The following is a 23,947-nucleotide window of genomic DNA, read 5'->3' on the forward strand; positions in this document are numbered from 1 at the left end:
TGGAAATTTGTAAGGTACATTAAGGATATGTCTTGTAATGTTTTGGGACTTCCATTTCAATGTACAATGAATATCTATATGGGGGGGGGGGGGCGCCAAGGTCATTTGTATATAATTCAAACCAAGTGCGGCACCCTATTCTAAAAATGTCATTTTGGTCATTATCAAAATATTTCTGAGAAATAAAACTAACCACAAGTATCAAAGTTTCTTTAGAATACTAACATGTCTTAATTGTTATTTTTCTCAAAAAAGTGATGAAAAAAACAGCAGACATGATAAGGTTAATTACCTATCTAGGTCTGATTTATTATCCTATCATGATCAAATTGATGTTAAACTAAATCCAGTTACTCGCTGTAGCAACACTACATTGTAAAACGGTTTAATAAGTTATGAGCCTGCTGGCATAGAACATACAAAAATATAACCTTAACAGGACAAGACAACAAGAAGGGCAAATAATGTCTAACTACATTTTTGTACATTGGAGTTCTTAAGCCTCAATAAAGAATTAAATATACGGAGAAGGTGAGTCCATTGTATTTGCAAACTCGGCACAGAAAAAAGTTTTAAAATGTTTTGATGCTGGCAATAACAACATTAACAATTGCAATCCATTATTTCCATTATGCTTAAAAGAAGCAGCCAACACTTTGCTCAGTGATGCAACAACTACACAGTTCGGTGTTAGTCTGAAAAACACTTTGCCACAGGAATTAATCAATGATGAAAAAAATTTTTTGCAACAAACATAGTGTTAACTTTGACATACTAATGAAAAACATCTTCCAAAACATAGTTACTGACATTCTAAGATCAAATGACTTGTGCTTATTGCATTCATATCCAGCATTACCAACAAAAGATGGCTGTTTTAATGATACACATGACATGTACATGTACATGTATAGCTTGAAAAGAATCTTTCTTTCTATGTCCTGTCATAGGCTATTAGGTCATCCTTCATAATGAAAAACCGGGAAGCTACATTTCTTGTCTAGCCTAACATATAACATACAACAATAATGGTCTGCAAATGACATAAAATGGACTTCTTCTAATACATCTCTCTTTTTGTAATTGTTAAAACATAGCTTCTACTACAAATAAATAAAGCTATTGGTCAGTACTATGCGCATTTCAACTGTACTAAGCTTGAATGCATACGTCAATACTATCTACACATACATTGCAGGTCTCTAGGTTGGAATAACTCTTTTCTGTTCCATATGGCTCAGGTTTGTACAAAAGTATACACTGTATTTACATTTTTCTCTCAATAATACAAGCAATGCAAGCTTCTTGACACAAGAGCTTTGACATATACCCTTGCAATAACGAGGTAAGTTCCACCATATTGATGAGAAGTTTCATGATTTCTTGATCTACATGTAACCCTTAAAAATGAAAATGTGTGGGTCTTGTTTAAGATCCATGTACATGATTAGGTTGAGAAGTTGTCCATCATATTTATGTGTAGCTGGTCCTTCCAAAGCAGGTCAATATTGACATGTATGTTTGAAACAGAAGGTGCAACATACTGACATTGAGGTGAGTAAGAACATGGTCGCAATTGTGAAATTTATGATTTTAGCACACAATGTGCACTCAGATGTAACATATACCTATTACCTAAATATCTACCGGTCTGCTTGTCTTCACATTTTTGTACAGTTTTTATACAGAAACAAGAAGTTTAAATTATGTAAATTTTGCAATGACCAACTCCATAACTGCTTTTAATTAGAATTTGTCCTTTTTCACAAAAAGTTCTACCTTTAACTGCTTCTGTTTTTCAGGTGCCGACAACACAGTATCTGTTACATCCATGTACAGGTGGGTATAGATTAAAGGCTTTCGTAAAAAAAACAACCTCATCCTGCATAGAAAGGCCAAACAAAAACGACACTCTGGCTGACAATCTACTTTGAGAGGAAGCCTTGTTGGCTATCATCATTATCAATGATGTCACTTTTTTTATAGTACAGCTTTTACTACAGTTATAGGACTGGTCAATAAATCTGAAGTCTTTTACAAACATCTATCGTTGCCTTTTGATACAAGGGAATGATCAACAACTAATAGAAGAATTCAAGGCCAAAGTTATTGTACATTGATGATAATACGCCTGTGTCAATTTGCTGGTGGGACGTGGTATACTTCTGTACAAGATGGGAGGGAGAGAGCCAAAAATAATTACTCAAGCAACTGGATAAAATTTTGAAACAGTCAGATGTTTCAGACAGCATCCACTGTCTTGCATCAGTGACTAACGATACGACTGAGAACACCAGGTTTTATACCAAAACTCTGAATAGATATGTTAATGAGGTTAAAACGATGTAGGATGTCTTGAAGTAGTCTTTAAAAGACGATTAATTTAAGACAAAGTTTTATGCCAATGGTTCAAGTAGCTACTGTTGTTTTAGTACAGTAAAACAGGGAGAGAGAGAGGTTTGAAGGTTTTTATAGGATAGGTCTGGTGTACCTCCTGTATCAAATGTACTTTACAAAGAGAGCACTTCACAGCTGCCAAGGTGACCTGATGACTTTGTCCAGCTGCCAAGACATAAAGAGTCTAGATAGAGGCCTACACAAACTTCATCTCATGTATAACATTGTCCAGGAATTGCATACAAGAATAAAACTGATTGGAAATTGGTGGGTGTGTTCTAAATTTTGTTAAGTTTAATGATAACCATGACATTCAAAGCCCTACACGGGCAACATAATAAGAAGTAAGTATGGCATTCTGTCATTTTGCAATACTGTAGTTGCACAGAGGAAATAACTTGTGGCAACTTGGCTGTGTGTTTTTTCAATCATCATTACCATATCTAGAAAGAAGCATTGGAGAAGGTGGGATGGGGTCAAACCAAATTGATTTGGTTGAAAAGCCATTCATAAACCAAAGTTTTCATTGTCTAAGGAAGCACTGGGGGACTCTCACATCACTGTTGGTAGTGCAGAAAAGTTGTCATTTATGTGTACTGCTGCACTTTATGAAATACCAACTGTATTGTTGTTACACTTCTATACATGTAAACTATGTGTATTTTTGTATGTATGTAATATGTACATTTTACAGTAATGCAACATCTTCATGATCAGACACCTGACAATACTTCATTCAATGGTCCAAAGTCGATGGTCTTGAGTCAGGGTCAGGTAGATATGGTACATGTAACATTGTCACAGACTGGAAAACGTCTCCCATTTTTCATGTGGCATGTGGCAATGCATTTAAGATTTACAGGTGATGATAGATATGCAGGATCTTGGTAAAGGAAGAGCATCACCAGTTGGCCACTTCTTCATCTACATAATCATAGTAATCTGGATCATGTTGCTTAAGCCGTTCTAGTCTCTGTAAAAATAAGTCTTTGGCATAGTCGTAAAGTTCAATGTCAAGAGCGTTCAGCTCCTCGACTTTCCTTTTTTGGTCCCCTGAGATGGGTGTCCTGCCCGCTGTTGTGCCGTTGACTTGCTCGAAAGATTCTATGAACTTCAGCTTAAAGGTCCTTTCAAACATGTACTGACTTTTCTTCTGGAATTCTGTGAGGCCGAAAAATGCCATCCGTCGCAGATTGGTCTTCGCACTTCCCAGAAGAATGCGGTTTCTCTGCTCTTGGTTCACACGGGACGTATTGTAGCAGCCGACAAGGCTCAAGTCTGCCAGCATACGGGTCTGGCGATTGTTTGCAAGGTTCCACGGACAATCCGTGAACTCGTCCAAGCCTACACCAACCCAGTTGTCGTCGAAACAAGATGGCAGCTCCTTTTCTGATGGCATCTTCCCGTCACACATGTGCCGAGAGGTTTTCCACGTGGCCCCCCGCTGGACGTGGCGCCATTCGCTCAGGTATCTTGCCACAGGCTCTCGCAGCATCGTGATGTAGAAATACCTGAAGCAAAACACACAACATATGTTACAGCAAAAGTCCATGAACAGTTTCTTCAGGTTGGTAAGTCAATGGATAACAAAGTACACTATCAATTGTTCAAGATGGACATTTTGGTGACCGTCTGTCACCTTCCTCAGGGCAATTCTGACTGGTTCTGTTACACACTGCAGCAAGGTGTAGCTACTAACAGATGCGGTCCCAAACGTAAAGGCATCTGCTAGCAGTGACATTTGGCTGCAGTGAGTAAGAGAATCAGTCCTAATTGCCTTGAGGAAGGTGACAGACATTCACCAAAACGTCAGTCTTGAAGAAAACACTAACTTGGTTGTGTACAAAGAACTTTGTTGTCAAGTTACGCTAAACTTTATACCAATAAAAAATGTAAAACAAGTTACAAGATTTTGAACTCTCAAACCTCCATTAACTATCTTATTATCTTTTATGGAGATCAATTTTATGGCACTAGAAGTAAGTCTCTTACATGGTATATGCCATTTTGTGCATGCAACTCAACAGGTCGGTCATGGGAAGGGACATCTGACTTTGAAGAAGGATAAACTTTGATCTTAGCAGGAAGTGGGTGTCAGCTGGCAGGGACTAGGTGTCATTGCTGCCCCATTAGCTGTGATAACCTTTTATCCCACATCCTCCCCAAGGTCTTCCTTAAGATCCACACACAAGCTTAAGGAGCTCTTGGTGATAAGATTCTGACAACTCGAAGATAAGATCTGCCCTGCAGTTCAGAGAAAAGCTGCCAGGACACCTACAAACGACATGCATCTTTGGGATTGCAGCCTCTACCTACATACCACTAAAACCAAATATGATACAATCCGAGCATAGCGACTATCATGTTAAGCCCCCATTTGTCCACAGCCACTAAAAGCATTAACTCAACTTCACGGATATACATACATGTAGTATATCAAATTGCCATACTACTAGTACATAATCTCAACTTAAACGCTATGATTATAAGACTATTACTGTAAAGGAACGACTTTAATCTATGGACTCAGCAGCCTGTTTAACTAGGACTGGTACAGTGTATAATCTCACAACATTAAATCTAAACGTACTAGGGATAGTCTACATTGTAAGTTTCTGAGTAAAAGCAATTTGTTGCTAAGAATAGTATCTTGCTATCAAATCCATCAGGTCACACAATTGGCTTTCCAGCTAGTCCTAAATTTGTAAGAGCGCAGAGAGAGAGAGATACCGGAGAAGCTCCATGCCCTACGGATAATTGGTACATTAACTTTGTGACCAAACTACTTGTTGGGCTCTAAAGCTGTTAGGGCAGGAGTCATCTATCATCGCGCTGGCCTGACTTGTCCTTAAAATCCAGGACAAGGCTGGATAATGCACCACTATAAAAGACTCCATAAATCTCGGCGCCACGTTGTCAGGAGGAAAATGGAAACTAGTCCCTCGGGTATTCTCCATTTAAGTCGGCAGCATTAGGAGAAGGAAGTGTGTCCTTTCATGCCTTTATATACGTCCATCACAATCATTTATATACAATATCTATGGTTAAGCGCTGGTCATGTAAACATTAAAGGTAGTGCTGAGTTTGCCTTTTCCTGAAGGCTGATTAGTCATGACCAGGGCTAGCTGTCTCCAGCTTTAACTTTTGTTCCGTCCCACTCATGATCATTGTTTGGGAGCTGATATTTTGATTTTCATTGTTGAATCTGTCATTTTAAGCTCAAAACATTCATTTTCATCACTTTTATTTTTGAGACAGAAGGGGTTGAATTTTTTTCCGTCCTGGGACAGAAGAACGGGTCCTGGAGACAGCCCTGGTCATGACTGATAACAAAGTAGTAGCTGTAGTAGTCCAGTGTGTTCCGCTGCTGCAGTGGTCTGTACATTCTGCAGCTGCAATCAGTCTTTCTTCTAACCTCTATCTCCACTTTGTCCAGTAACAAAGAAGTGCTCTTAATACTCTTTAATCTATCACAGTGTACAATGTGAAAGGGCAGCTCGCTGAGTTTGCCTTTTTCTGATTAGTCATGACTGATAACAAAGTAGTAGCTCTATAGTAGTCCACTGTGTTCTGCTGCTGCAGTGGACTGAACATCCTGCAGCTGCAATCAGTCTTTCTTCTAACCTCTCCACTTTGTCCGGTGACAAAGAAGTGCTCTTAAAACTCTTCAATTCATCACAATATATCATACTAGTGTACATGTGAAAGGGCAGTGCTGAAATTGTGACATCATAATCATAAGACCCCATTGTTGGGTGTAGAGCGTCCTGTAAATAGCACCATTTTGCAGGATCAGATCAAAATGATTGATAATATGTGCTAGGTTGTAAGGATGTGATTCTGATCCTGCTACAAGCCCTGTGGCCATTACCACCATCAAGACAAATGTGGTGCATAAATTCCATTGCTGCAAATTGCCGTAGCTTCACAGAAGACTTAACTGGCAAGGTGTGTAACATGTAAACGCTAGCATGAAGATGTCACTCAATTACATGTAACTGTTTGGTCTTCTTCCCGGGATCAGATGTAGGTTTGAAAATCTGAGGAATCACCTCCTTAGGGAAAGGGCATTACGTAAGCTACTCCAGAAAATCAATATTTGAAGGTGAGGGATTTTTCAAAAGGTATTTGACATGTCTGGTGTGACAACCATTTTTTGAATAAACAAAAATTCTTTTCTGGTTAAAAGTTTGGTCTTCTACACCATTTTGATTAATAGTTAAAAATATTAAGCAAATTAATGTCAAATAAATGAATGTTGCAAAAGATTATCAATATTTGTAACAATGATATGTTCAATAAAAGCATTTCTGTGACATCTTTAGAAACAGAATCTGCAGAAATTATGAGCATTGTAAAGTTTTTGGCTCATTTTACCAAGGACTGAATTTATCACATTTATGAGAAACTGCAATTTTGCGAAAATATATGAGCCTTATTTGTTAGACTGTAAAATCTCAATGCATAACTTGTAAGTTAAAGATGTATAGATAAATATCATCAGAACTACGTGCAAAAATAAAATATCTTGGGCTCATTTTATCAACATATGATATCCTCTTTTAGTATCAAGTTTAACATCTTTGTTGACTATCTGAAGTTTTTAACTGTACTATGACAGGGCTGTCTCCAGCTTTAGATTTTTCTCCATCCCACACCGTTGTTGGGGAGCCGATTTTTTTTACAATTTTCATCATTGAATTTGTCATTTTAAGCTTCAAAAATACATTTTCATCAGTTTTATCTCATGAAATTGATATTTTTGGGACGGAGGGGGCTGAATTTTTTTCCGTCCTAAGGCCACACCAATTTAATTTCTTGGTTAACAGATTTTCATTTTCCCAAAAAAAAAAATTTTAGAAAAAAAAAATCGTGAAAACATTTCATGATTTTTTTTTTCTGAATTTTTTTGTTGGAAAATAAAAATCCATTAACCAAGAAATTAAATTGGTGTGGCCTAACAAGCAAATTTCCGTCCTGGGACGGAAGGACGGGTCCTGGAGACAGCCCTAGCCCTATACTATGGATAGTCACATTTTGTATGGATTAGCAGGATGGACCCTGATTTCTGTTGGTGTATCTATTTCAGATTGCCGACAGCGAGGATCGATGTGTATAAGGAAAGGTGCTGATGTGTGTCTAAATGGTTCAGCCTTGGAGGGGATTCTGTCAAATACCTCGGAAATCAACAAAATCCTGACAATGTATCTCACATAATGCAATATCATCAATCAATTGGTGTCTCTGCTATTCTTTTATTCCTCAGTGGAAGGGTTGAGAAACTAATGATTACATGATAAGGCCACACATTTTTGATTTTTGGATGTTTGCAGGAAAATAAGGCCACACCATTTTGATTCCTTGGTTAACGGAATTTAAAAGAAAATGCTAGATCGGAAAATCAACATGAAAACAGAATCTCAGAAGAAAGTCTGTACTTTAGTGCACACAATTTCAGGGGGTGAACAGGGTCAGGTGAAAGATTTCACCCCAGCCTTCTGTTTAATGATGTCCTCGTGCTAAAATATTTAAAAAAATTGTTAACCAATAAATTAAATTGGTGTGGCCTAAAGCCATACATTTTTGGTTCTTGGATGTTTACAGGAAAATAACGCCAATAGCATGAAAATGACACAGGCATCCTGCGATAGACACAGATACTACCACAGGAGCCACAAAGTCCATGTGCAAGTACTAGACTAATTTATGTTGAATTGTTAACTTTTAATGAATTGACAAATAGAAAACTGCAGCAAGTACAAACACAAGAAATTTTCATCAACTGTTGGTGCCAAAATAATTTGGGGGGGGGGCTCGCCAATAAATCCTAAATATTACACATGATCTTAGTCTTTAGTTAAAATCAGAAAGAATATTAAGAGGCAAATCCAAGAAATCAAATTGGGGCTCATGATACGATATCCTTTATATGATAATCCATGATTTAAGCCTTCTTCATGTCCTTAATCATGTCTGCTTGCTTGCTGAAGTTTGACATAATGCCTCCTCTAGGTTAAAATCAATGGCTACATCCCTACCACAAAAGTTATCACTCAGCAAGACTGCAGGGCTGATGCATAAAGTATCATGTATAAATTTTTGCTATGGTTTTATGTTGAACTTCACGGTTTTTGCGGTGACCTGTTAACCATGAACTTAAAACCACAGCAAAATTGCTTGTTAGATGTGTTCTGCCCACCTACCCCTTTGTTTCTCACTACACTGTACAGTGAAATTAAATCCCCACAAACTTAAATGCAGTTACAGTATCCCTTGGCAAACACGTCCGAAGAGATACATTGTAGCAAAAGTATTGATTTAGACATACACATCTGGTTTCAATGGTCATTCATCCATACAGGAAGGTGGGCATAGGTGAAAGGCAGCCAACACACTTAGAAAAAAGGCTATAGCAGGTTCCTTCTACCAAAATATTGTGACCATACCATGTCAAGAATATGAGATACAAAAACTGCTGCAGTACCATGGGAAGCTGCTAGGGGAACCAAAAAATGACCATTGCTTTGATAGGTGAAGATCTATGATGTACATGTAGCCACACGCCAATTTCAAAACAATACATCATTATAGCTTTTAGAGTTATAGGTGTATGCTGGTCAACAAACAAACAAACAAAACTATGCTACTAAAAACATAACCTTCTTGGCAAAGATGATTATAAATTGGGTATAATTGAAATACATTAACATCATAAAGCCAAAAAAATAACTGTCAGCTGAGCAGATACAATAGATACACTGTCTTATGTGTCATGTATATATTCAATCATTTTGCCTCAATACATGTAAGTTGTCAAAGTTGCTTACCGAGGTAATTTCACGATTCACCTGTCAACAACTCAGGTGAAAAATCCTCAGACACAAAATTTGGATTGGCCAAGAGGGCACTTGTCCGTACAATCCCTTGAATGTCAGCCATGACTACTGGAGGGAAAGGTTTCACAAAATTATGTGGTCAAGTGTCACAAGAAACCAGGAGCAAGTCCTGGAGTAGCAGTGCAACTATGAAAACAATTACGTTTTTTTTTTTCATTTCAAGGCATCCTCATTTGAGTTGAAGCATGATGCTTTTTCAAGTAGCTAGTGGTAGTGCATTGGTGCTATCGAGGCCTTCTGAAAAATATCTTGATACCTAGATAATTGAAGTGTGCATAACTCTGGGATTACTAATGCTGAATTAATCAGTAGTTTCTTTTTTTGTGGTGGTCGTACCCAGCAGGAATATGAGAGCTGACGTCGGATGCCAGATGAGCTCACAAGCGAAGTTTAATGTTAGTAGGTCACAGTAACTAGTCTTTGCTCATCCACCAGAAAATTGTTAATTTTCCACCTCAGTCTGCTGTAGGGGTGTCTGACTTGCTCATCTGTCAAAATTACACAGATGTCGCTGACTTTATGGGTGCAAGTGTGGACCGGAGGCTGTATATACTTGACTTTACTGGATGGATGCACTCGGAGACATTTGTCATGATTGAGTAGATTTTCTTGTCAAAATTTGAATTGAATCTGCTTCAAGGTAAAGAATCTACAAAAGTCAGCCGCACACATTCCAATGACCGAATCCAGTATTCATATTTTTGATACCGGCGCACTTGAAATACATTCTAAATATCCCATGGAAGCCCGTGTCGAAAGTTTTTGCGGCCCAGGTGGCTTGGTACAAGTATGACGTAAAACACAATACAGATACATTGTATCATTCTGTCCAGCACCCCTAACCCTTGAAGACAGCAAACATTATAACATCCTTAAATTCAGCACCCAGGACAGGCTATTGTTCACCTTGTAGTTCCCAGTGGCACAAAGGTCAGCAAATTTCCTTGCTCATTCTGTAGCAGGGTGTATTTCTACAGTAAGGGGTTGCTAGTCCTTCAGTATGCTTACAGAGCCTCCCTGAACACAGGACCTCATTTTACGCCCCTTCCAAAGGGACTGATGCAGCTCCAACCAAGATGTCCTGTCCCAGGGTTTAGCTTGCAAGTTTCCTTGCTGTGTCTGTTGCAGGATATATTTTTACAGCAAAGGGTTGCTAGCCCTTCAACCTGGGATCTGCCAGGTACCAACTAATTGGAACCAGTAGCTCTTCATTGAGTCTGCTACCAGCTGAGCTACAGGGGCACAGATTAATACTTACAGCAGGAACGGTAGACAGGCTATCGAGAGAACTCACGTCTCCAAAATGAAAATCTGATTAGCTAGGGCATGCGCTGGCAGAGGGAGGGAGGGGGATTTTCAGAGCATGCTCTGGAGAAATGTCGCAACAAATATCTTCAGCTGGCTGCCTGGCTACTTATATGTGCTTATTGATTTTATTCACTCTGCATACCCTGTCTACTGCTCCCAGGCTGTCCCGGACACGCTTGGTTGCCATGCTTCATCATGTTGTGATTGTGATCAGGAAGCCCATGAGTCTACCTGTCTCCCTGTCTGTACAGTACAGTTCAGGGCTTGAAAGTCATTCTTGTGACCCACCCTAAAGATTTAGGTGCATAGGAAAAGTTTTGGGTGTACTGCATGAAATACACTTAAGTAGAATGTCAGCAAAACCTAACTACAAACCTGATTTCCTCTCTCCAGAGCTTGAATCCGAACTAGTAATTTTTAAGATTTTAAACAACAATAAGACTTTTTTCCTGACACTAGGGCTGTCTCCAGGACCCATTCCTCCATCCCAGGATGGAAATTTGCTTGTCGGGACGTAAAAAAAAATCTCACCCAGTCCGTCCCAAAAATGGGAACTTCATGACATAAAAGTGATGAAAATGCATCTTTGTAGGCTTAAAATGACAAAAATTACAACATTGGATCTCAACCAATAAGTGGGACGGCAAAAAATTGAAAGCTAGAGACAGCACTGCCTGACACTATGACAAATGTCAAGAATATGTTGTATACTACTGTATGACAATAATATGTACATAACCCTTCACAAATATCTAGGTGCACGCAGTCAATGATTAGGTTCACAGCTACAATTTTGGGTCCACAAAAGTGCACATGCACCCAGTATTTCGAGCAGTGATACCTAGAGGTCCATTAAGCTTTACTCGAAAAAGCAATTTCCTTTTTGATGTCAACATACCGGTATATAATATCTCAAGGCCACGGAAACCATCACTGGCGCAAAGGTATTAGAATGAGCCTCAGTTACTTTCATGTCTTTATAAGGGGGGAGGGGCGAGGCTTTGATAAACTTGTGTTGGGAAATGGATCCCAGTCTGTATTTCCCTGTCCACATCTCTTTTGAGAACTTACTGTACTGTATTCTTACTGTGAATTCATGTACTTTCATGGGACTAAATTTCACAGTAATGGGCAAGTAGGTTTATGCACTGTTTTAACTTTGTGGTTAAAACAGTACAGTTACAGTAGTTGTTATACAAATACAATGGTTGTCAAACGCATATTCGCTGTCATGATTTCGCAGTGGCAAAACCGTGGTGACCAGGAAAGATTCTAAGGTTTACAGTATTCACATTAAGTTGATTCACCTCATATAAAACAAGTAAGGTTACATGTACACCTTCAACATCATACCTCAGAAACATCAAAGCGGGAAGACCTTAAAGGAAATGTTTCCAACTTTAGACTTCTTCACCTGGGCAATGATGATGGTGTTCTTATGACCCTGACCTACTCAAAGATAAAGTGATCAAGGCAACAAATCTAGGGTAGTTTCAGTGCTCAGCAGGGTTGTCTCCAGGACCCGTCCCTCCGTCCTAGGACGAAAACTTGCTTGTTGGGAAAGAAAAAAAATTAACCCCGTCCGTCCCAATAATCTAAACTTCATGACTGGAAGTTGATGAAAATGCATTTTTCTCAGCTTAAATTGACAGATTTAACAATGAAAAGTAACAACATTGGCTCCCAAAAATGAGTGGGACGGAAAAAAAGCTGGAGACAGCCCTGGATGGCCCTGACCTATTCAAAGATAAAGTGATCAAGGCTTTGAATCTAGGGTAGTTTCAGTGCTCAGCAAGGTTATTGGAAAGACACCAGGTAAAGATTTCTACAGAGACTTAGAGCTACAAGCAGTGATCGATCCACCAACCGGCCGACAATCTATCACGACACGGTGATAAGTCAGACAGATAGCAGCCTGGCATTGGTCTTTACTGTGCCCTTAGCCTTTGCCTTGTTTTCCATTAAAAATAATCTGTCTTATCTTGGTCGGGCGCTCTTGAAGAGACTGATACTAGTAGCTACACAAGTGTTAATGTATCAGTCTGGGTGAGTGACCTCACAAACTTGGAACTGGAATGTATTAAGAGAGCAGGTGCAACAAACCTTTATAGGTCTTCATGAAAACTTTAAACAGAACTGAATTCTGATGTGAAAAAGAAGAAAACACCAAGTACATGTATATTTAATGATGCGATACACAGCAAAAAAAAACACCCAACAACATTAAGAATATGCTGGAATTTTGGAAGTTTCAGGGTACTTGGTTTTGTAGCAGGGAGAAGGCAATTTGCTGTGTTTAAGTTCTCAGTGGCACACAAGAGTGCATTACTGACTTTTAACTAGAGGCTGCAACCACTGACTGACTGATGAGCAACCAAATATATGACAGGTTGCTCAATGAATTTTACTAAGAATGAAATTTTTTACCCTGTATGTCTTTTAAATCATACTTTTGCATTGTGTATCATATTCTAATCATGAAATTAAGGGTCACACAAATCCAATTTTGGTTGCTCAACAGTTGCAGTGCAACGGTGGAAAGTGGACCTTTCTACTAAAACTAGTACAGAAAACTGTTTTGCTGACATGGAGTGATGACTTTGACGTACACCATGTAGAGAGATCACCGCAAAAAGTCGAAATCACTACCATGGTAACTTAGTGAGGTAACTCATGAGTTTGTGCGTCACTAGAACTGCATGCAACTTGCTCCATGGTGATCCCAACGCATATGGGAGCCAGTTGGCAGTGTAACTGTTTCGTGAAGATAGCGTAAGCGTGATCCGTACACAGTGGTGTTTTAGCTGTGACTTAAAAGTCCTAGCCTGGCCGGTATTTGTTGCATAGTGTGCTGGATCAATATAAGGATATAAAGAAAGCGTGTGTGTCTGTGTTGAGCATGTGTGTGTGTTGAGCATGTGTGTGTGTGTGTGTGTGTGTGTGTGTGTGTGTGTGCGTGCGTGCGTGTGTGTGTGCATAGAGTAAAGAGGCAAGTTGGAAAATTGCTAATATGTATGATTATGATGTTGCTTGCATCAAAACTCAAAGCAGATGCTCATGCAGTGGGTTAAGTAACAACATTTTCTTACTGGTTCTCAATGGGACAACAATGATTTCATTATGATAACAAAAATGTCTTGTTGGGGAATTTAACAGGGAGTACTATACTCAGAAGCAAAAGCGAAAAATTCCCTGGCTGTCCATAGAATAACCATTTTGCACCTGTTAGTTGTGTTTACGTCCCTTAAGTTTTAACGAGGTAAATGGTCTGGAAACCACAAGTGGCCTTTCAAGTCTTAACGACACCTCTTTTTACCAGAGATGGGCAGTAAAATCACAACCTGATGTCCTAATGCCACCACACAAGGGATACATGTGTGGGCAGGATAGCTTAAACCATTCAGAGATGACATTTGAAGCAACCAGAGCAAAAGTTTATCAGATCATGCAGAAATTTGGGCCTCTGAACTGGGGTAACCTGAAATAGTGATGGACTGATGGGCAACCTAGCTACATGTAGCATTTGGGTGAAACGTATCCTACAGGGAAGTCTGGAAGGAGGGCAACGTTGAGGACGACAGAGAAAATCCTGGCAAGACAACCTAACAGAGTGGACGTACCTAAACCTGCTTGAATGGCTGACTGCAGCAAGAGACTGACGAGTTTGGAGACAGCTCACTATCTTCATGTTTACCTTACCCCCCCCAAACGACCTGGAGGTCAAGGGACTACAATGTAGGTAGGTATACGTAGCACGTCACAAGAACGTAAGCGTTTAAGGTCGTGTTTACATATTCCAGGTTAATATCTTGCATATAGGTTAATTTAGTTGTGTCCAAAGACAAATTCTATGACTGTTACTCTGATATAACGTTGACCAAAGAGAACAAAAGAGATTCGGCAGCTAGAATAGTTTAAATAGCAGGCTAATTGCCGTATACGCATAATTATGTTCCGGCGACGTGCTCAGGTAGCATGTAACATGTAACATGTAGGTATCCAAGTGGGCAACCTGAATAAAAAGGATTTAAAAGTGGTTTAAAAAGTATTTTAAATCCTGCTTTTCTTTCCTCTTCAACCTTCAAGGAAGCTGAACTCTCTACACCCAGTCTACAAACTAACTAATAGTGGACGTAACTGTTCCCTAGTACAAATGTGATGCAATTCATCAGTTGCACAGGTGTAGAGCAAGGGAGAATGATGAGCCCGAGATCATCAAGAGAACGGAAAACCTCAAGACGATCTTTTCATGTCTTCTGGTTTCAGTTTCAAGAGACAGATTCTGACTTTATGTTCCACGCACGACGATCCCTATCCAAGAGGGGACAGAAAAAATCAATACAGAACGCAGAGAAAGTCGACGTCTTTCCTTTGAAGACTGGAGGAGAGAGGCTGCATGCAGTTTCTACTGATAAACTTTGGTCTCACCCTTGAACTACAAAACAGACTCCTACACAATTGTGCCGACCCTATACAAATCAGTAGAGTGCGAGGTCTGTCAACTGAGTTGTTCAAAAGCAAAGTATCCCTTTGGTACGGTAATGGCCATTCCTGACTGGTTCAAACTTCCATCTACACACACAGCAGTTGATATGGACTGAATACAAATTGGAGTCTCGGCAGTGCACTTCCAAGTGATGAGTTCATGAAACCCTGTTATACAAGTAGAGTGTGACGCAAGGGACATGCACTGCAGGTCACTGACATGGTCCACTGCATCCACAACACCTGAGGGTGCTCATCACTAACACCACTGAAGAACTACGCTGGCATTACAATGCCAGGCTGAGAGGCAGTGTGTTCTTAAATTGCCCTGTAGGGAGAGTTTGAAATCCAATTTGCTGAAAGAGTACCCTACATGTAACTTTGATTACGGAGGAAAAGTACTCTGTACAGAGGAAAATGTGTTCTTTAATTGCACTGTCGAAGGAAGTTGAAAATCCAATTTGGTGAAACATCAGCTTACAAGTAACTTTGATTACAGAGGAATAGTGTTCTTTTCGGAGAAAAATGTGTTCTTTAATTGCACTGTCAAAAGAATTTGAAAATCCAATTTGCTGAAACAGTTTCCTAAATGTAACTTTGACACACAGGAATAGTTCTTTGCAATGATATACTGTCTTCATGATCTAAATGTGTGTCTCAAATTACTCAAGACAAGGTGGAGTCAGCCGTCTATTACTTCTGAACTTGCTAACAATTCCCAACTAATTTGTTGTTCATAATTTGTTGACATCGTGTCAGCTACATTAAATGCTTGGTTGGTGTAACGTTTGGCAATTCTAACAAGCAGTTTTAGTATATCAAAATGAACGACATGTAGAATCAAAAGGAATTGGACTGCATAATCCAATACAATTGTGAACCATCTGTCTGTACTCTGTTAGTTACAGTGCTTACATGAAAATCTATTGGACAGGTAGTCTTGAAATATTTGTGGTGGTTTTATATCCATGGGTTTCTTCACATCGAAATCATCACTCCACAAATATCTCTTCAGTTAATGCAATCCGTTCACTCAACGCAAACTTTATACATAATATATAGTGAACCCCTCCTTTTTCCCCCAGCAGTGATTTTAAGTCCCAGGCATATAGAGTCAACAAACAGAAGGACATCAAAGTATGCAGGCTTCACCAGCGTGAACCCGCTTGACAAAGCTCCCGGCAAAGGCAGTGTGAAGACTGTGTGTCAGGACCTACAAAGTAACCAAATACTCATGTACTGGATACTCCTACAAGATTCTAATTTTTATCTATCCCAATTCTACTATATATAATCCAATTTTTATCTATCATCAGGTGAAGACGATTTTACTCAATACATCTTGTGGCCGACTTGGACAGTGTATTGCTCTATGACAGCCTTATACAGAACATACAACTGACAAGTAACGTTACATGTCTGAAAACTGACAGAATAAATAATGTATACCCTTGATCCTAGGTAACTATTCTTTCAGATTCTGATATGGCCTAACATGAAGACTTAGGTCTTCTTGTGCTGACAACCCCACTGATATTGCTGAATTCCGTGCTCAAATACAGGATACAAAGACTGAAGTAAAATCCTTTTGACAGCCCATGGCTCATTGCATCATAATGAGATGGTTTTACACCCCGCAAAATGCCTCTTGTGTGTGTCTTCTGGCTATACTTTAACCACACCCCACAAAAATACCTCATGTGCATGTCTTCTGGCTATATTTTGACCACAGGATAGTGTCCCACATGACAACACAAGTCCTTACTTATTCAAGGAAAGGTCGTGAATGGATCTTTCTGATGTTCGGAATATAGTTTATTTATTTATCTATTTATTTATTTATTTATTCTTTGACTCAGGCCGAAGGCCCATATTAAAAAACAACGGAGACAATTTACAGACAGGTACAAATGTAGGTGTACATATAAGTAGGTGTTAGCAAAATTAACAAGAAACTTTCTACTACGGCCCCACTAGCAGCTTTGCATGGTACTACAGCAGAATTTCCACAGTACCCTGCATGTAGTGTACATATTGTATATCTTTCCTGTTGTGTCTAGTTGAAGAATTGCTCTTCAGTGAGCAAAACTGGTTTGAGATCACTTTTATGACATTTTGGAAAAATTACAACGCAGTACGTGCAGAATGGTTTGTTCTTTCAAGTAGTCTTCCTTTAGATCTGATTTAATCTAAGTGTCCCCCTGCCTACCCGATCCTGCCTGATTGCGCGCACTTGTGCATTGATCAATACAGAATAGAAGCAGCAATTTCCCCTGATGTAGTTGCTGGATAATTGCAACCTTTGGCAGACCCCCCAATCACCTCATAAAGGAGTATCATTCATTGGTCGGAAGAAATAGAACCCATCTATCGCTAGCCAGGGATCGAAATAGTGGGTGCATGTTCACCCGTGTGCACCCAAAATTGGAGCTGTGGGTGCACCAGTGCACCTAGATATTTTTGTAGGCTATATATGGTAAAGGTAAATTTTACACTAGTATACAAAATATTTTTGATATGTGAGTATCAGAAAAAGCAATATAACCTTTTGTAACAGTTGTACTTTATTTGATGTATTACTTGTTTGAACTTTTTAAGTTATCTATAGAATTACAGATTTAAACGTTAAACTTTGTAATTATGCTTTGTTAACATTCAACTTTATTTTATGAAGTGCACCCAAAATTCTTTCTGCGCACCTAATTCTTTTGGTTGGGTGCACCAGTGCACGTATTTCCAAAAATGAATTTTGAGCCCTGCTAGCGGATGGCTCCGTGGTTCAACCCGCAATGCCTGCTGTAACGTAACACGTATTTAATCAGCACCGATTGTACGAGGATTGGGCGAAGGAAGGGGAGAAATGGGAAGATCAAGGGTTGAGGCATGTTCATTACCTCTTACTGATGGAAGACCGGCTCATACCACGTTTATAACTTGATGCGTCACCGTGAAACAAATCAGACTTTGTAAATCACTGGAGGGTAAAAACCAAATTATTCTTTTAAACGATAATTCATCCCTATAACTCAAAAAGAAGTGCAGCAATGCCAGCAACAAGGTTGGTTGAGAAAAGCATGCGAAAGCATGAAACAGACAAAAACTCATACCAGCTCATACCACGTTTATAACTTGATATGTAGTACTTGAAACAAATCTTTCACACAGTCATGTAAATCACTAGACAGAAAAACTATTTCTTTTAGATGATAAATTCCAGCCCAGAAAGATGTGCAGCAATGCTAGCAATAAGGTTGGTTGAGAAATGCATGCAAAAACATGAAACAACCACTAAGACAAACACTCAAATATACTGAGGATAAAAATGAGTATGGGCATGCCTTTTTGTGTATCAAAGGTAACATCAACTTTCATGATTCCTAATAATTTCTAACACACTTGAGTTATGTTTTTTCACGCACAGCTTTTACATGAAGGCTTTGACCAATAAGATCTCTTTGCACTCTGTGGAAAAAGTGTTTGAGAACAACCAGTATTTAGACTGTCATATTCATAATTCCGCCAGGTTCTCTAAGACCGCCACATTATGAAAACAAAACAATTAATCAAGGATAAAGTAGAAATACAACATCATTAATCCACGGAGTGAGTGAGTGTGATTAATCCACAAGATATGCACACAATACTGTTATACAGGTGTTCAAGCCTTTGGAATTCTTGAAAAGGCTTCAATAACACTCAGTCTTTTATGAGTCAGTCTTATTAGGGAATCTCGCAGAATTATGATAGTTGACATTAACCAATGGTAACAATAGCCCCGAGGATGACAGTGTTTTCAAAACAATTTATCGTTAAATTCAGATCTCTGTCTACGATAACATCTAGTACAAATACTGGTTGTTCCCAAACACTTTTTCCGCAGAGTACAAAGAGATCTTATCGTTAAAAGCCTGCATGTAAAAGCTGCATGTGCAAAGAAATAACTCAAGTGTGTTAGAATGGGAGGCTAACTCCTTTAAGCTCCCTGGGCTTTGGAAGGGAGGCATTCGTCATGAATAAAATAAGAGGTTTTCACAGCGTACATATCACAATTTTCCTTACTCAGGGTCTCTAGGGACTGTAATATTGTTAGAGGAAACGGTTTTGTATTGATTGTTTTGGAACGGCTTTCTGTGCTGACAAGTGTGAGGCCACTTGTTTTAATTTGTCCTGCCATAACTGGCACAGGTCAAGCTCTAAACTGATTACATTTCTAATTGGTTTAGCCGGGTACACTGATAACAACTACGATAAATTACGCAGCACGCAGCACCTGGAAATATACCATGGGAAAATGTTTCCCAGGTAATAGGTTTAAATTTCATTGCTTGAAAGTTCATCTGTGTTAGTAGAAATAGGTCTGAAGCAGAGATTGAACTCTAAGAATGCATGACTTGGCTCTGTCATCATTGAATAAAAACTATCATCCATAGACCATAGGACAGAGTTGGTATCCTATTGGGATGATGGACATTGGGTTAAACATTCAGAGGCTAGGGCAAGGGACAGGATTTCTTGGAGGATCCATCTGGAAAGCAATGGGCCAGTTTCTGGCCTGTGCACATACTGACATGGGCAGGCAGTAGGTAGACCGCACAAAAAAGCAAAGGTAGTGCCATAGCCTTTGAGGCCCTAGGGACAGTGGGTTGTTGTTATCCACTGTATATTGGGCACGGTATTGGAAGGCACAACCCACCCTCTCCTTCCACCTCCTTTCACCTCCCCAACCAAAGTCAGGTACCCATTTATATCTGGGTGGAGTGAGGAAAGTCATGTGTCTTTCCCAAGAACATAATTATGGTTGTAGCCAGAAATCAAACTCATGACCTCCCAATCTCATATTCTCTAGCCTAGCCATTCTCCCATTTGATGCCATTTTAGACTGTCAATTATAGACGATATAAAGAGTGATAAATTGTAACAAGGATACAGTAGAACAGAACTCTAGACAGCATTCTGTCTTTGAGTCAATTGCTTCATTGAGTGTTATGAACAGACACACACCCCTTTGCAAAAGTTTATGAATAATTAAAGGCACCTGGCATATTAGGTTGCCTATTTGGACTTGACACTACCAGAATGATTAGTTGTCCTTAGGAAATTATTGACAGGAAATTTCTCATTTGATAATGGGAAATGATCAAAAAGCGTGTTAAATGACATACATTTTTAGAAACTGTCCAAGATGGATTTGTACATATAGCTCTGTCGTACCTTTGCCGAGAAGGTTATGTTTTGCACAGCGTTTGTGTGTATGTGTGTCCTTCCGTCTGTTAACATGATAACTTAAGAATGCCTGGATGGATTATCTTCATACTTGGTTTGCGAGTAGGTCTTTTGGAAAATGATGCAAATGGGTGTAAAATGGGGCAAAGCAGCTGATATACTCGGAATGCCATAATGTCAATAATTCGATGTCAATAATTCTATCATTATTGAAACTGGGGCAAATGGTATTACATGATATCAACTTACTTACACATGACGTACCATGTCTATCCCTCTAAAATAAACATAAAACCTGTAATTAATGGATTATACTTGACATTAAGAAGGCTCCCGAGAGTGTTATGGTGCAGACATGCTGTCTGCATGAAAAAATATTTTTGTGCTTACATGTACTTAGCACAATGAAGCACCTATTGCCATCCAATCAGTCAGTCTTTTTAATCTTTATTCATTTGAATCAACATACTGTAAATGCAGAAATGTTTGCGGTGGCTTCATCTTAGCGGTTTTGGCAGTGAACTCTTTACCTCTTTACCGCGACCGTAAAACCACCGCAAAAAGCCGTTCCACTGTGTGACTGTAGTGCTACTATGGTTTCAAACACGAACTCAAAACCACCGCGAACACTCCATTTTCTATCTACCTCTAAATCAAATTTCTGCGAACATTTCTGCATTTACAGTTAGCATATTTACATTATACATGTACTCCTGAATTGCATTGATCCTACAACTCAGTGCAAGAACGAAGACAAACACAATAAAACTATGACACAGTCTGCAATTGTCTGTTGTACAGACGGATAGCATAGTGGAGAAAGGAGCTTTACAGTCTGTTGGTCGGAGCTATGGGGACACTGATTCCAGAATCCTCAACAGTACATTGCCTTGGCATATGTTGGCCAATCAATAAGTGAATGTAAACATTTGCAATATTGCAACGACAGCCTTAAGCCTGGGTCTAATCCCGCAACCAGTCAGCAGGAGGAGCCTGGACGTGATATTGAGTCTTGCCTTTTCTGAGATTGATTACAGACTTAAAATCATCCATCAAGGTGACAAATTTTACCATAACCTGCTGTTCAGGGTTGGAAATATCACCCACATTATCAGGTAGGTTAGTCAGGGCTTGAAATTCATTTTGGGGATAGGTGCACTACACTTGCAAGTGGATATTTAGGTGCACAGAATTTTTTTAGAATGTCAGCAAAAACTAATTACAGTCAAACCTGTATTAGCGGTCACCTTTGCATAGCGGCCACCTGCCCATAGTGGTCACTTCTTGTCGGTCCCTTGGATTTTTCCCATTGACATAAGCATTAAGAATTAGGCTATAGCGGCCACTTGTCCAACGCGGTCGCGGCCAGACGATTTTCGGTCCCGCGACTACAGTAACACTGCCGATAACGGTCAATGTGCGCCGGTAGAAGCCGCATCGCCACCGCACGCCGGGTTCAAAATCTTCATTTTTTTAATGCAGTTATCAAGTTTATGTGAACTCAACTTTACAGGATAATAATAAAGAAAACAAGAATGTTTCAATGTCGGGCCAATATTTCCCTTTTCCCCGGGAATTCATCCGAAATGTGCCCAAACACGATTTTCAAAATGGCGGAGCAGCATAAAGGTCATCGGAAGACACCACTGTTGCGGAGGTATAGTCTTCTAAATTTATTTTGCTGTAAACTATCACTGAAGATAATTACTTAACCAAAAGCTTCAAACTAAATATGGATAACATTACTATGATGCAAAATTTGGGCTGTTGCAATTTTCTGAAAAGAAAAAAGCCCTCAAAAGAGCGACCTTTTATCTCGTTACCCTATTAGCATAATGGTAGAAGCCGATCATGACAAGCAAACAACAACAGACTAAGGAAAATGGTCGCCACGATTTTATGTTTGAAAACGGTCGAAAACGAACAGTAAGTGGCAACTGAGCAACATATATTTTGTTCTTAACTAACTAAGTGGCATTTTGCTGCGAAGGACTTTGTTTGATATGATTAAAACTCGTTGGTGACGCGTGTGCCGGCAGCGTCAGTCGCGAAGGATCAAGAGTAGAGTATGGCGATGCTGGTCTGTTCAGACATGAAGCTCGAGCAAGCCATGGATTTTGGAGTTGGCAGATACAATAATTCTTTTTTCAAGCTCATAATAGAAGTAAGAGAACAACAATCGAATTTCTAAGATGTACCTTACCTATGTAATGTTTACATGTGTATTGTACGGTGAATAAATGTATTTCAGTGGGTACTGAAAACATGTGTCACTCGTGGTCAATAAATCAACATTTTCTCCATAGCGGCCACCTGTCCTTAGCGGCCAGTTTTGGCCAGTCCCTTGAGTGACCGCTATAGACAGGTTTGACTGTACCTAGGTTTAACCTTACTGAGCATGAATGTGAAATTAATTGCTTTTTTCAAAATTCTAAACAACAATACAACAAATATTTTACTATTTTTGGGCACAATGTCAAGAATATGCAGCAGCTTTATACTTGAACTGACAGTTCAGGTATTGTATGTATGCTTGTAACACTACACAAATATCAGGTATGTAAAACAACAGTCAACAATCAGATGCACAGCTCCATTGTTAGGTGCATACACAAACGTGCATAATTCTATGCACCCAGCATTTCAAGCCCTGTAAATGCAGGTAAAATGTTAGCTGTGCAGGTATTTCTGATCTCTCTCAGTGCAGGTATTTTGAATGCTTCTTTCACCTTCACCAGTGCACGTAACTACGCAGAAAAATGTATTTCATGTCCTTCAGCTACAAACACCTTAATGTGTCTCAAAGAAGGATGGATTACATCCTCAAAAGGTGCGCTTTTTGCGGCTTAAGGAGGAATCAGAATAGTCATTTGCCTAGAGGAACTATGAAATTGTCCAATGAACTGATTTTGATATATTGTTATCTCTGTGAAATCAAGGGGGATAGCATTTGCCTTTGTAATCGTGTCCTGCAGCCTTCAACGCTTCAAGACAACTTTGATGAATATCAGTGCCTAATAGACAGATATGACAGATAAAGCAACTTTAAAGTGTATTGTTAAAGCTTTAAGGTAACCTGTATTTAGTAGTTATCTATCATCTTTCCGCTCAACATGCTAACAGGCACTGATACTTCAGCACCATGGACAGCCCTGAGGCTCAAACAGCACTCAATGCACACAAAATTAGTAATCCTTTTCTTTCTTGCTTAATGCAATAATAAACTTTGTTGCTACAACATTTAACAGATAGCTCTCACCAAAAAGAGGAACGTCTAATATATATATTCTGCAGGTACATGTAAATAGCTACCTAAAAGATACAGTTAACTTAATGTTACAAATCACACTCCGTCAAGCTTGTTTTGCAACAGACATTTTCAGTGAAAATTTTAAGTTATTAGGGACGTACGTGTACAATTGCATATCAAGATAATGTCGGTCTTTTAAACAAATATATCTTCCATGTAAATCCATAATCAATCTGACATCTTTGCTAATAATGTGAATTGATGAATGTGAAATTACAATGCTAGCAAGTAGAGGATATCACAATCATATTTACTTAAAATCACATAGCCAATTCAAACACACACAAACACAACCTGCTATGGCCAGTATAGGCCAACTAGGCCTACT

The 23,947-nt window shown here is 39.2% G+C and overlaps 1 protein-coding gene across 1 annotated transcript in view; it reads right to left on the minus strand.

The window, feature by feature from the left end:
• Nucleotides 1-1,561: 1,561 nt before the first annotated feature.
• Nucleotides 1,562-23,947, minus strand: part of LOC136422575 (heparan-sulfate 6-O-sulfotransferase 3-B-like) — a 56,706-nt gene continuing 34,320 nt past the window's right edge. Inside the window, exon 2 of the mRNA XM_066410370.1 lies at nucleotides 1,562-3,908. Coding sequence (XP_066266467.1) covers nucleotides 3,299-3,908 — 610 coding nt within the window. The 3' untranslated portion in view covers nucleotides 1,562-3,298. The remainder of the gene's footprint in view (nucleotides 3,909-23,947) is intronic.

This window comes from Branchiostoma lanceolatum, chromosome 17 (genome assembly GCF_035083965.1).
Source record: "Branchiostoma lanceolatum isolate klBraLanc5 chromosome 17, klBraLanc5.hap2, whole genome shotgun sequence".
NCBI classification, from domain to species: Eukaryota; Metazoa; Chordata; class Leptocardii; order Amphioxiformes; family Branchiostomatidae; genus Branchiostoma; species Branchiostoma lanceolatum.